Consider the following 15057-nt stretch of genomic DNA (forward strand, 5'->3'; position numbering starts at 1 on the left):
TGTCTAATAAAGCCATTAATTTACAATGTAGAATTAACACAAATAATCCAAATCAACCTCTCTCTCTCTCTCTCTCTCTCTCTCTCTCTCTCTCCCCTTCTCTCTCTTCCTCAACCCCCACCCCTCTCTTTCTCTCCTCTCCCTCTTTTTCTTCCTCTCATTTTAATAGCTAATAATTATTAAGTTTATACTGTAGGCCTAGTATTATGATAAATTTTCTGTGATTATTTTATTTAATCTTGACACTGATTCTCTGAAGAACAAATATTATTCCATTATGAAGATATGGAAATTGAAGTCTGGGTGGGTTAGGTAATTCGGCCTGGATCATGCAACTAGTACAGAGGAGAGAATCAGGGCTCAAACCCAGGTCTTTATTATTACTCGGTTTGAGCTCTTAATTATGTTTCACAACCTCATGAACATAGTATTGAGCAATTTTAAATTTGAAAAAATATAATATAAAAACACAGGAAACATCTTTTATTGACCAACATAATGATAGGTATAGCCAAATAATATTAAAATATAATATAATTAAAGAAGTTCTCATCTTCTAGTTAAAACAGAGCTCATTAGAGAAGATATATGATTGTATTTTATAACACAGAAAGAAAGAATCTGAAAATCATCTTGTAGTAAATTGCTTTCAGCAAATATTTAACGAGCGCTATTTGGTCAATACAATGAGGAAAGCGAAAGGCCAGAGGTAGCCAGCAAGATAATCGGTGGATGAGAAGGGTGATGCCTGTCCTCTAGATGCCACGGCCAGGACTGGTAGCAGAGAAGAAGAAAAAGGGGTAACTCTTTTGCATCATCGTTTCCCCACAAGACCTTGCAAACCTAAGGCCCTATATTCTTGGCACAGGCAAACATCCTCTGGAGTGGAACTAGTTTCAAGGCGTGCTCACTAACTCTCAGCACTCCAGCTCCTCACATGCCTGTGAGCTCAGGCAGTCATTTAAAAGCGATGTAAAAGGATGTTGCATCGCGTCTCACGTTTCTGGGTGTTTGTTGTTGGAGATTTTTTTTTTTTTAACATCATCAAGTTTTCCATATTTGCTGCAAGTAGAAGTGGCAAAAGCTTTTATAAAGACATTTCTCTTATTCTAAAACTAGATACAAAGGAGAGATAAATGAAACAATCCTAAAAGAAATAAAAACCCTATATTTATCTGTATCACTCTCAGTAAACTTATTACCCATTGAAAACATTCACCATTATGTTTAGATTGATATCTTCTGTGTACATACAATTTGATGTTTTCTTTCAGCCATATTTTTTTATATACATCCCTACATACCTCATAATGCTCTTATTAATTGAAATGACTACCTGGCGTTCAACATTAGTGATGCAGGGTAGTTTGCTTATCCATTCATTTGAGATGTTTCTAGAATTTAATATTATAATAGAATCTAAAACATCTTTGAAAAAAATTCTTTTTATTTTATCATTTTTATTATAGGTGTAATCCTAAATAAGTAGTTTTCTTTACTTGATCTTAACCAAAGGGCTGAGAAGCAATGCCGAATGGTTTTCTTGAGGTGCTAAGAGGACTGCAGATAGAGAACCAATAAGGCTAAAGCTTAGAACTATTTCTACTGACGACTGTATAGAGCAATTTCAAGCAGATTAAAATAGTAACCGATCTGAGTGCAAATCACCACATAGATTCATGTGTTTTTTAATAGTACAGATCAAGTAATTTACTTTTAAAATTATATTCTCATAAACGCCCAGAAGGAATTGAATGGAGCAACTTTTTAAATTTTTCTATCTGGTGAGTAGCAAAATCAATTCCTAGAAGGGCCATCTGTAACTAATATTATTAGTTAGAGCTAGCAGTGTTCATTTATTAAGAGCATGCGTTTTGTGTTGAATATCTACTGATGGCATGAGGGTGGATGAGTATGGAAGAAGAATTCGAGGGCGGGGACAGATCTCTAATTTTATAGCTCTGGCCCTGTCATTATCAGTATGGGTGATTCAATCTTCGGGTCACAGTATTCTCATCGATAAAATAAATATGGGAATTCGTGATCTCTGAGATTCCCTGTTACTTCTAAAATTTAAAAGATTCTCTACTGAGAAAAAAGCATACAGTCAACAAAATGATTTTCTTGTTTCCCAAAGCTTTTCATCTTGAATAGGGACAACTGACTTTATTAACTAAACAATGAAAACAAATGACTGGCATCCTATACTTCCTTTCCTAGTGGCCTTGACATTTATCCAGCTATAGAAATCAGAAACCAAGAATCTTGCAACCTTTCCCAGTCTCCCTCAAGTCCTCATCCAGTTGGATTTAAATCCTATATGTTTCCTAAAAATTCTTTTTAATGTAGCAGTCACCATTTCTTCTCACTATCACTATTATAATAGTCTAATTGTTCAGTTCTCTGCACCTTGTCATTTAATATGCAAATCTGATCATATTCATCTTCAGACAAAAACCTGTCATGGCCTATAGGATGAGTCACCAGAATTGATATAGCAAACGAGTGGCCTTTGGATTCTCTCTCTCTCATTCTCTCTCTCTCCCCGCCCTCCCTCCCTCTCTCTCTCAGGTGTTCTATGTTCCTGGAGTTTCTGAGCCAAGGAGCAGCGAACAGCAGCACCACCATACTCAGGTGTGCTGCACAGAATGCATAGAACTTGGAAATTTTGATGCCTCTAGATTTTTTACCGCCCACTCCAAACAAACACACAAAATCCAAGCAATTGCTAAGCCCTCCTAAATATCTCTGTAGCCAATCTCTTTCTCTCCATCTGTGCTAACATTGCCTTGGGCCAAACCACCTCTCCCCTCTAACAGGCTCCTCACGATAACTCCTTATTGCAAGTTACCATCTAGGCAAGATTTTGCAACAACACCATTTTTTTTTCTCATGTTACACAATCGAATTCTGTGATTTTTCCATGACATAGATCCCATACGCACTTTAAGAAAAAAAGTTAGTATATTTACTATAATCTTGCAAAGAATGAGACAGTCTATACTTAGTTTCTAAACTCTGGAAAATATAGTATTTTTTTTATTTTCTGAACATTTATTTGTAGATGACTTATTTTCCTGCTGTTTGCTGCTTTTGGAATAATGGATATTAAATATCTAAGCTAACAGAGAGCTTTAAAAAAATATGCTAGAAATCACTCAGTGTTTAACCTGAGTACAAAGTCTTCCGTGGATTAAAAGCATACTAGTTGAGATGACATAATTGTGTCATGGTTTAAAACATTTTTTAGTTTATAGTGAAGGAGAAATGCAACTCCTGATTTACAGAAAATAAGCCCTCAAACCATAATACCTTGCTATATTTAGTTTTTTAAAGTAAGCAGTAAAAAGGTTGCTTTCTGTAATTTGCTTATTAGATTTCACATTTTATCTTTTAAATTCTAATCTTTCTTCTTAGATAAAACCAGAAGTCATATCTTAATAACTGTGTGAAATTAAAACATTTCATTGTAAAGTCAACATATCTGAAGTATCTTCCCAAGAAATAGTGATAATATACTTAATAAGTCTTTCTGCAGAATCTCAAGATTCTAACCACTCTTTCTAACAATCTAATCATTTCAAGAGAAATCAGTCATATCTATAGCGCACATATGGAAACAGAAGGGTGAGAAGTCCAGTGGCTTTCTAAAAATCCACGATTACGATTGATTATGTGTTTTATTTTCACATACTGTTCTCTTCATTAAATTTATTATCACTATAAATTCTAGGTCATTTCGGAAACTTATTTTCATTTACAATTAAAGTCATTTTAGTTAAAGGAAAGACAATTTTTAAGAATTCTGACATTGGCAGCAAGGTGGGAGACCTCGAGGCTTTCAAGGAAGGCCAAGTGCTAGACGCCGGGCCAGGCCTTGTCCAGCTCTTTGCCATCTGGCTACAACCCGGGCAGAGTGTGGGCACTTTGGTGGGGCTGGTGCCGCCCAGTAAGGGCTGACTGACAGCTGCCAGTCTGGAGGTGTTTCTACATCTGTGCAGAACTCAGCACCTTCTGCTGCTGTGGCTGCTGCTGCTGCTCCAGCTGTTGCGCCTTACAAGCCTCCCGTGTCCGCAGCCCTCACCCTGCCACACAGCCTCTGCAGGCACCCGGGCCTGCCGTCCACCTGGCCAGGGAGATTCAGGGAATGCGCTGGGGACCGACAACGCCGAGCTGCTGCTCGGGCTGCAGTCTTCAGAGTCTCTCGCTCCAAGGTGGACGAGGCTGTGGCGGTTCTGCAGCCCACCGTACCAAGAAAGGGGCTGCCAGCTCCTGGGGACATTGTCACTGCTGTTACCTCTTAGACATGAGGGACTAACTCGAAAGCCAAACAAACCCTCATGGAATTGGGCTTAAGGTTTGAAGACCTCCTAGCTTGTCCTATGGACCTTAACACCGAGAATCAAAAATTGCAAATCTTATAGGTCATTTTTTTCAAAAGGTCAATTATGAAGCACCTACAATTTTTCAATTAATTAAAAGAATGTATTCTCTGGGTTTTGCTGTGACCCAGACAGAGTTAACTTTTTTTTTTTTTCCTACTGTGGGTTTTGATTCCTCCCCACCCCCAGAAATTGTTTTTTCTGATTTACCCAAGTTTAAGTTTCTCAATTAAAAAAAAAAAAAATCCCCATAAAAAAAAAAAAAAAAGGAAAGAACGAAAATTCTGCACTGTCACACTATACACAGTGCTTCTTGCCTAAACTTCAGATCATACTTTGCTTTCCAAGCTTTTGGGGACATAGATGACTGGAAGAATGCCACTGATTTTTAAACGTTAAAGTCACCACTGAATTACTAATATTGAACCAGATTTTAGTTTGGCTATTTTTATAAAAATTATCACCTTTCTCCTTTCAGAACACATGAAAGTTTGTTTGTTTGTTTGTTTGTTTGTTTAATGTGAGGCGTAAGCAAACACTAACGATCTAGTACCTGACAAATGGCTGTTTATAAAGCCTGTAAGACGTTTCCACGAATGCCCCTATGTTTCTGTTTCTTAATTTCACAAACATCTCTGCTGTTTCTGTTACCTAATTCATTCACATCGATCTCTTCAGGCAGAGAAGTGATACTCCCACGACAGGCAATCCTTCCACTGCTCTCGTTCACTCCCTCATGCACTTATTAGCTCAAGAAACACTTGTCGAGTTAGTTCCTGTGGACACCGTGGTAAACCGGAAAGACAGAGTCCACGGACCTTCATGATACACAGTCCGGAGGGGAAGACGGACCATTAGGGACGTTTGTGCACTGGAGGCTGCAAGCAGATGTGGTGTAGCCAAGGAGTCACAAGCAGAACCGAAACTGAGGAAGTTCGGTTTGGTTCACTCTGGAGGGCGGTGTGAGAGAAAGAGATGATGGTGTGAGTGGCGAGACCAGGCTGGAGGAGAGAGAGGGGCCAGAGGACAGGTGAACATGCTCTGCACCTTGGATTCTCTACTCCAGGCCAGAGGCAGCTAAAATATGTTTAAAATTATGAAATTGCTAGATCATGTTTGCCTTTTAAAAATATTACTCCAACCAAGATGAGAGCCAGCCTAGAAAGAAGGGGAGCAATTAAGAGATTGGGCAGTAGACATTCAAAAGATGGTGGTTCTGTGGGTTAGGATTACCCCAAGCCATAACTCATTATCGCAATGAATGACTTCCTGAGAAATAAGAAGATAGCACTGACGGAACTAAATTTTTTATTTTTTATTATTTTTTTCAGAAGTGGAAGCAAGGGGAAAAAAGTGATCAAGAATTTCTAGTGTCTCAATTGAATATCTAGGTGAATAGTGGTAACTTTCACTGAGAAAAAGAATCCTCAAAAGAAGTCTAAGGGTACAGGGGTGAGAGGTGACATAATATGTCGACTGTGAAGTGTTTGGGTGATACCATTAATGGGAAAGCTGTCTGCTAGCTGGTTGTATACGTGTCTGGACCTCATACTGAGCCATACCTGGGCTTAACTCAGAGATGGCGTATAAAGAACTGTGCTCATGAATATGTGGGCAATTAGGCATCTTACACACATTGGTACAACTTTTTCGGGGGAATAATATGGCAGCATCTCTAAAATTAAGCCACCTCAAGTAAGAAATTCCGTTTTTTAAGAATTTATTAGAAAGAAACACGAATTTTCAAGGACATAAGAATAAGGGTATACCTTATAAACACAGGTGGTTAAAATAAAAAATTAGAAACAATCTAAATGACCATCAATATTGTATTGGTCAGATAATTATTCAGTCAATAAAATCATGCTTTGCTTTTAGAAAAAAATTAGCTCAACATATATTAAAATTTAAAGTTGTCAAAACATTTTTTGAGTGAAAATATACTTGTTTGCATATTTTGCATAAATGGTAGCTTAAATTTATTAAGGCTCCATTATGTGTTGGGTAGCATTATAAAATTTTTGGTGTATATGAAGTCATTAAGGCTTCAGAGCAAACCTATAAGGTAAGCACAGCATTTTCATGTTACAAATGATGAAACTAAGCTATAAAGAGGGAAGGTCATTTTACTAAGGTCACAAGACCAGCAAGTGGCCGAGCCAGGATTTAATCCATACAGTGAGTGAAGTCTATGAATTGTCTGAGATGGAAGTTTCTGCCTTGTCACAGAATGGGGGCCAGAAAAATTAAGCCGTGTTATAAAAAAATCAAGAACATGACATTCTCCTGACCTGAGTTTGTAGACTAAGAGTCATAACCACTGAAAACTCAAATGGTTGGCTACCTAGAAAAAATTGCACAGGGAAATACATCAAAACCTTCCAACTGGTTTATTCTAGGGAGGGAGAATGAAAAGGTAGGCTTTTCATTTTTTATGCTTCTTTATTCTTGGAATTTGTGAGCTACAAGCACATTTTATTTATATAGTTAAAAAGGGAATGAAGGAGAAAAGCTGCATTACGAATTCATTCAGTATCATGTGCGACTCGGCAAAACCATTTCCATTCCTTTGTATCACATTTAGTTCAGTGCTTTGAAAACCTCATCACTTAGTTTGTGCAGTGTGCCCAAGTCTCAACATGACTAATTAAAAATATTTTATTCTCTCTGTACTCCAAGCTATAAGAGATAAAACCCACTTACTCTTCAAGATTTAATGTTGTGTGCAGAGCTGCATGCAGGGAAGTGCGCAAGGAAAATAACAGTGTGATGTGTATTTCTGGCAGCCGGGGCTGTGTATTTGCTCAAGTACGGACTGAGCTGAGAGCTGACAGTGGCCCAGGAGGAACCGACTCATAGGAAGAAAAGAATATACCGCCAAAGAATCAAATGATAATCTATGCAAAGGTTTAAATTTCTATTTCCTTGAAAATGACACATCGTCAGCTACTGGACATAGTTCAAAAGAAAAAAAAAAACATGGATAGGACTTTTATTCATACTTATGCTTATTTCCATCAGGCTTGTGTGATACTTATTTCTTTTTATTTTTGGCGATATAAAATTTTTTTTTTCAAAAGGTAAGAAAATATTTGAAAATGAGTGGGGTGTGAATTTTAGCCATTAACTATAAGACTGATATTTTTAAAGGCTAGTTTGGGTATATCGGGCATGACTTCCAAAGAACCACAAACAGAGATAATTTTAAATGGAGAGCATTGAATTTACGTACTTTTAAGAATTAGTTACTTTAATCCATTTGAAAAAATTTTAATTTATAACAGGAAAAAAACCCCATGAAAATGTAGATTACAAACTAGAAGAGACTGGACCAGTCCTCCACCAGTAAGTGTCTTTTTAAGGAGAGGACTGTGGGTGATTTTAATCTCTTCCTTTTTACTTTTCTACCTTTTATAATAAATACATTTGCAAAACTGGAAAATGATCAATAGAGAGCATTTATGAAAATATATATTGTCCAAAAATCAAAAATATTTCTACTTGAAAAATTTATGACATGACCTCAGACTAAACAGCTCTGTCAAGTTTTCTGAGAGAAATCTAGAGACCAGGCTAGAGACAGAGAAAGACCTTATAGTGGAGGGAAAAAAAATGGCTCCCTAAATCAAAATACGGATGCAGTCTTACTGCTTTCATTAAATATATCTGAATCATTCATTCTCTTCCATTAAAAAACAAAAACAAAAACAAAACCCTTTAGTCTTAAGCATGAAAGTGAAGAGCTTTAAAACATATTTTTGTAACTCCTGCCTAGTCTGCTCGCATGTTACTGGAGAGAGTATATAAAGAGAAACACTGAATAACTCTGACAGTTTTGCTTAGACACTTCAGCTCCACATTATTAAATTAAAAATGTTAGTGCGTGTTTTGCCTCCCCCCAAATTAAGCAGCGGTTAGTGAGCCCATCAGAAGAATACGTTTCAAAGGTTTTGCATCCAGTTCACCCATCTCCAGTTTATTGGATGTCTGCTAGACTGTAGGCTGCAGAGAGCTCCCTGATGCAATATTTTCCATCTTATCTAAGACATCTCCTGTTTATAATAGAGAGTGAGGAAATATCTACTTGTATTTCTCCTTACAATACAAGGAAAATGTTCCTCAGAGTTTTCGCCATAAGATTATGTAACCACTGATCTGATAAAAAAGCAAGACTGGTTTGTTTAACTCTGTATTGTCATTTTACTTTTCTTCAGAAAATTCCCTCAAATTCTAATATAGATTCAAGTTGCTGTAGTTTCAAGGACACCCTTAGATATTTCTATTAGTAAAAATTTAGTTCATTTTCTTTATGATTTTTCCAAATGATGTTTTTTCTTTCTTCCATTTGAAATTGTTGCGTATTAAATGTTGATTATAGTCATCTGAAAGATGGAGGTAGGTGGAAAAATCAGGGTGGATATTCATGTGATGTTAGGATCCTTCACAGGGAGTCAGTTCTGAGTTCTTCCACATGAATAGGGAGATGGCAGGGAATAAACGTTCCCAAGAAGAGTTAACACTGTTCCTCGTTGGCTGCTTCTTCTTATTTACAAAGGCTCTTGATTTTTATGAGATGTTTTTTTATCTTAATGAAAGGGCTACACTTTCAGGTCATGGTCCTACTCAATAAAAGTCCTGGCTGATCCTGAAGTTCTTGGTGAAATTAGAAAAGATCAAAGCAGGTGAAACAAATGTTGTAATTTCCCCCTTTCTTTAAACAATACTGAAAGTAAAAAATTGATTTATATTTTGAGGAAAAAAATCCACAGGCTTTCAAATAGTGTTTTAGGTAAATCTCTGGCTCCTGGAGCACATGGATGTTTGAGGGAAGAGATGAATGCCTGTATTACAAACATCCTAGTCTTTAAATAAAATGTCTAATTAGGGTTTTAATTCTTCTAGAAAATTCTCATATTTGCAGCATGAAAATCTCTATAATATGCTCAATTTTATTTGTTTGGATGTTACTCAGGTCTAAGTTTTCCCTGGTCAAAATTCTTATAACTTTATTCCCATCTTTGGTTCTATTTCGCAACTGTTTAATCAGTTTGGGATTCTTTAAACAAAAATTTCCAGTAAGGGAGTCATAATATTTTTTTTCATTACAATAAATATTCTTTTATGTAGTCTTTCTTTCCTCCTGATACATAAAAATTGACATTTTACACATTTTTCAAGTATAATTCATCTGCGTCATTATTCTGGTCTCTGTTCTCCACACCCTTCATCTGCCTTCTCCCGGAGCAATTCACTTACATCTTGGCCAGTGGTTTTGGACTATATATTAGTCTCACCTGGGAAGCTTGTACAATAAACCAACACCTGGGCTTCATTCCCAGGCCTCCCACTGAGCCTGTCTTGGGTGACATCATGGAATGGATGAAATGTTTTAAAGCTCCAAAAGTGATTCTGACGTGCAGCCAAGGTTGAGAATCGCTACTCTACATATTGATTTTATTTGATTATGATTTTTTTGTGAAACTTTATCTCTCGCTGGAGTCCTCGGCACTTGAAATCAGAGACTATATCTGATTCATATGTAAATCCAATGCCTGTTGAACTTGACCTATGGAATGCTTGTATGCGAAGCCCTCTGCAGAGCATTTTCCAGAGGACCCACAATTCAAGAGAATGGCGTCTCGTACTCAAGGATATCACCAACAGTGCTGCAAGTAGCGAATAACAAACCTAATGCACCATAATTGTGACCCACTAAGGCTACAAGAGGAGTAAAAATAAAATATGGGGACAAAATATGGAGTCAAATCAACTTGAGAAATCAGAAAGACATAATGGAGTGGGCGAGATCTTAGGATGGACCATGTGTAAAATTTTAAATAGGATTAAGCATATGGTTTTGACAGAAAGGAATAGAAAAAGTAAGGAGATGAGAGTAGAAGAATTTCCTATGAAAAGGAACAGAGTGAGGAAAGGGGAAGAGGTGGGGAAGTGTGCTGTTCATGCAGGAAACTCTTACAGCATCTAATAAGTGAACTAACTACAGGAGAAGGAGGCGATGAAGGTAGAATACCCGTGGGGTGAGATCACGGAGGCTTTGAATACCGAGTGCAGGTGTGTGAGTGCAGACTCCTTGACAGTTTCCAAGTAGGGGAGTGATGTTCTCAGATATTTGTGCTTTAAAAGAATCAATCTTCCAAATCAGTCATCCTGTAGCCTTTAAAATATGTTTTATTATGATCCGAATTACATTATATGAATACTCTAAGTACGACTTTCTTATGCTAAAATCTTTTTCTTTATATGGTCAATGCATTCATCCAGTAATAGATCACTAAGGAACAGACATAAATTACATCTGTTCTCAGGTGACAGTATTTCACTGGCTTAGCTGAGAAGACAATAAATAAAGATGAAGAAGTACAATGGCTGTAGTAGCTCCCCTAAAATCTGGCCTAAAAAAAGACTTGACTCTCTTTGGGGGTAGGGAGAGGGTATCAAAAAAAAAAAAAAAAAAAAAAAAAAAGAGAGGCAAAGAAAATTTCTTTCACTATGTGATTTTCTGCATTGCCCAGAGTAAACTTGTAAGTCTAAGTTATTTGTTTCATAGTCATATCTACTTCTCTATTATTGCTTTTGACTAACAAATACAATATTTGTGGCTGAAAAGCTTGTGGAAAAATGATTTGCATAGTATGATATCACTTTGGACAAGAGGTCTTTGCTCAGATCAGTTCTTAGCTTGATGGGGACAGGCTGATACCATGATCATCTGTGCATTGCTTCTGCAAGCCATATTTGTCCCAGACCACCATCCTATGAAGAACACTTTTAAAATATATGCCAACTTATTTTTTAATTTTATCAATAAAGTCATCAAAAAACAATAGGATCTATAACATATATGAAAAACCTAAAGCAAATCAATGTTTACAAGTATTAGAGACACTTTTCTCTATATTGTAAATTTGATCCTAGGCTATGTGTTTCTCTCTATGTACATAAACATATTAGTAAGGTGGAGAATAGTGATGAATTCAGATATTAATGCAGATATTTAAAACTCAAGATATTTTATTAAGAGTCTAGCCATACAACTCAACATTTTTCTTTGCCAGTGGTATATAGTGCTATTTTTCGAAATTATAGGGTATTATGTTTCCCATTTCACATACTGATGCTTTATATGGTCAACGATATTCTAGGTGCCCCGTGGACAGTTTTCATTCTTCTAATTGTTATGCCCTTTAAAATTTGATTGAGAAAATAGATTAAGTAAATTCTCAAGGTAGAGCCTTCAAGTTCCGGACAAGATGGAATAGAAACAACCTATATTACTTCTGCTAGTCACACACACAACGCTCTAGACAGAACATGTGAGTCATTTATCAGAAGACTCTAAGAGATGGGGAAAAGAAAGCAGATTGGCTATGAGCCTCAGGACTTAATGACAGTGAGTTCCATGGGTTTCTTCTCTCACTTCCTGTATATTCCAACTTGGGTGCTAGAGAAGCCCTTAATGCAGCAAAATGCCAACTAAAAATAGCATCTCAAGAAAGCCAAAGGACTAGTAGAAGAGTGACAGAACAGAACAGAAAACTTTTAACTGTACTTGTCTATGCTGGGGGTAAATATCACGAAAAAGGCAGCGTCCCTTCCCCACTCAAAGGATGTGCAGCAGAGGGTCAGCAAGAAACATCACCCCCAGTGGAGCTCATAGGCCAAAACCCATTCCCACTTCAGTATAGAGACAGCATCTCTTTCCCCATGAGGTTTGTGATTCAGCTGCCTTCTAAACCCCATGAATTAAACAGGAGATGCCTCTCCCTTCAGAGCCCCTGGTTTGAACTTGACTTCCACTCCCTGTTGCAATGATAAGGCGACGGAACAGCTTCCTGCAGCAGCAGGGTTTGGGGGAGCGTGCGACCACCTGACCTGGAGGAGTTTCATCACAGCACGAGAACAGTTCTTGATGACAATTATGGTCGTGATTACTTTAACCTACACCTGTGACATCATCTCATGGTAGTATATATCTTTCCCACCACCAAAACAAAAACAAAACAAAAAAACACAACCTAAAAAACTGGAACAATCTGAATAGGGACTGTAGCTGAGTTAATTGTACTGTACCACAGTCTGTTTCTCTGAAATATGAGAGAAAAATTAAAATGTGTATGCACTGTTATTTTATATAATTTATAAAATAGTGTATCAGTTATTCAATTCTAACTCCCCTTTAATGCTTTTGTTCTGAACATGTGAACACCTAATAACAATGTGTTATGTGATAAATGGGATAATTCTGTAAAAAAAAATAGGTTCTGGTTTTTCTACTCAGATTTTCTAATACCAACACAACTATGACTACAGGGTAACCATTTCCTCTAACTTTCAAAATGCAGGTTCTTAATCTAAGTAAAGTAACTACTTGAAAAGAAAAGTAAAATTACCCTTCATACCTGGATGATGCTCTTTTCGGTTTACCTGAATGTAGCCAAAGCCAGAGGATGTTACAGGATAAATGTGATTAGTCAGTACGTGGGGGATAAACTATTGAAGCAATATTTTAAAGTAGCCGAAAATAAAAGTTGAGAAAGTATATTCAAATTATAAATAACAGTAATAACACTTGAGGTTTTGTGTCATGCCTTTTCCCTAATAGACTATTTCCTTTTTTAATCTCATTACTTAACTGATAGAGTTCCATATTGATGTCTCTTTTTCAAATGGCACAATTAAATAACAGAAGTTATATGCCTGGCCTAAGACCACAGTGGACATCACTCGTATGGTCAGAGTCACAGATTAGGACTCGTGATAGTCATTAAGTGTCTTTGGCTTTACAGTTAGAGTATGTTTTCAACCAAATCTCTGTCTGAATCCCATTGAATGAGCAATAGTTGATACTAAAATACTATTTTTTAGTAGCTTGGCTTCCAGAATAATTTTCTGCCAGCATAGTGCTACTTTATAAGCAACACATTTATTCTAATTTAATTTCTGCTCAAGCCTTTTTTGGAAATTCAACAACTTTAAGATACTAAATGGGTTGAGATGCAAGAACTATCCATTGTGATGGACTAAGCTTCTTTATTCTAAATATGTATAACCTCTCCAAAGGGAAGATAATATCATCAATGCATCCTAATCATCACTTACTTCCTTCTTTCCGTTTCGAATCTGTGGAGTAGTTTGCGAAGACCACCATTCTTAAATCCCTGGAAATGGGCAGCTGGGGCTCCCACAGTGATGACGTCATAGAGAGCATCTGCAACGGGAATGCACAAGGAGATGAACACTTTGCAAACATATTTTCCCCAGCATGTTGTTTGCACTGAAGTATACACACTGTTGAAAGTTTGAGACATTATTCTGTTTAATTTTTCAGGAATAACTATGAACTGGCATCTCAAGAGGGCAAGAGGAGCTAATCAATCTTTCTAAAAGCCACCTGTGCGCCTAAACAAGTTATAATATCTCCTTGATTTATGACTACATCTTAATTATATGCTACTGTGTAGAACAGTATGTTCTTTCATTCTTCTGTTACTTACTGAGATAACATGTTAATTGGTCTTTTGAGTATTTTACTTTGTGGAGTTTTGCATCATTTAATTTGCAATCATATTGAAATTCAACAATAATGAACAATCTTTCAACCAAAATTTACAGAGAAAAGAACCAAAACATTAAGGCATTTCAGTTCAAGGGCAGAACAGTACTGGTACATTTTTAAAAAATCTATATAGAGTAGTTTCCTGCCTGTGTATACTAAATCTTACACAATTTTAGCGCATGTTTTTGCAATTTCTTTAGGTGACAGAAGGAATACACAAAATGTGTCTTGATCTGTTTTCTAGCAAGATACTTCTTTAAAAACAAAAAATCTATACATTTAAATTGAAACTCAACCCTTTGATCTTGAAAACCATCAAGTTTCATACATATTCAGTTTATAGCTTCAAAACATGCCATCATTCTTACATACTAATGAAAAATATCCCCATACGAAGGAAGATAAGAGTGAATGCCCTCTTGTTAAACTACATTTTATTTGAGAAATATAATTTCACAGTAGATCCTTTTCCAATAGACTTTGGTATTCACACATTGGCTATTTTTCATATCTCAGTTACAGGGAATACAAAAATTATTTTATTAGCTTCAGGTAAACACTATAACTTCTCCATAGTGGTTCAATCTAATTGTACCTGTAATATTTTCCTTAATAAAAATGTCTTCAAGAGAAAAACCTCAGCAGCATTCAGAGAACTCAGGTCACAAAAAAATAGAATACAACCCAAACCAACCCATCAATAAAGCAGATACAGAATAATCACTTGAGAGATTGCTGGAGCAGTAATCTCTTGTCCCTTTAAAAAGTCACTAATACACTCTTGATAAGCTTTTCTTTATATAGCAGAATATAGACTTGTGTAAAATTTAAAGTTTTTTTTTTTTTTTTTTTGTCCAGGGTTTTTTTTTTTGTCCAGGGTTGAAAAAAGGAGTTTCAGGTGTCCATGAAGGGACACAAATTGTATAAGTGCATCTGTTCTACTTCATGGAAAGGGGTCACAGCTTTCTCAAATGGTCATGAGAGCATTCAAAAGTTAACAACGCTAACTTCTAGTCCACCTTCATTTATCTACTGAGAAATCTGAAGACCTTGAGAAGCTACCTGCTTTGTCTAAAGTTTCAAAGGCCTTAGACTCGA

General features: G+C 36.5%; 1 protein-coding gene across 7 annotated transcripts in view; it reads right to left on the reverse strand.

Annotated features, from left to right (window-relative positions):
- Positions 1-15057, reverse strand: part of INPP4B (inositol polyphosphate-4-phosphatase type II B) — a 553469-nt gene that overhangs the window by 107239 nt on the left and 431173 nt on the right. For all 7 annotated transcript variants that reach the window (XM_036233518.1, XM_016123282.2, XM_036233519.1 and 4 more), the window contains one exon: positions 13503-13611. In XM_036233518.1, the coding sequence (XP_036089411.1) occupies positions 13503-13611 (109 nt within the window). The remainder of the gene's footprint in view (positions 1-13502; positions 13612-15057) is intronic.

Source organism: Rousettus aegyptiacus, unplaced genomic scaffold (genome assembly GCF_014176215.1).
Source record: "Rousettus aegyptiacus isolate mRouAeg1 unplaced genomic scaffold, mRouAeg1.p scaffold_m13_p_16, whole genome shotgun sequence".
In the NCBI taxonomy this organism is placed as follows: domain Eukaryota; kingdom Metazoa; phylum Chordata; class Mammalia; order Chiroptera; family Pteropodidae; genus Rousettus; species Rousettus aegyptiacus.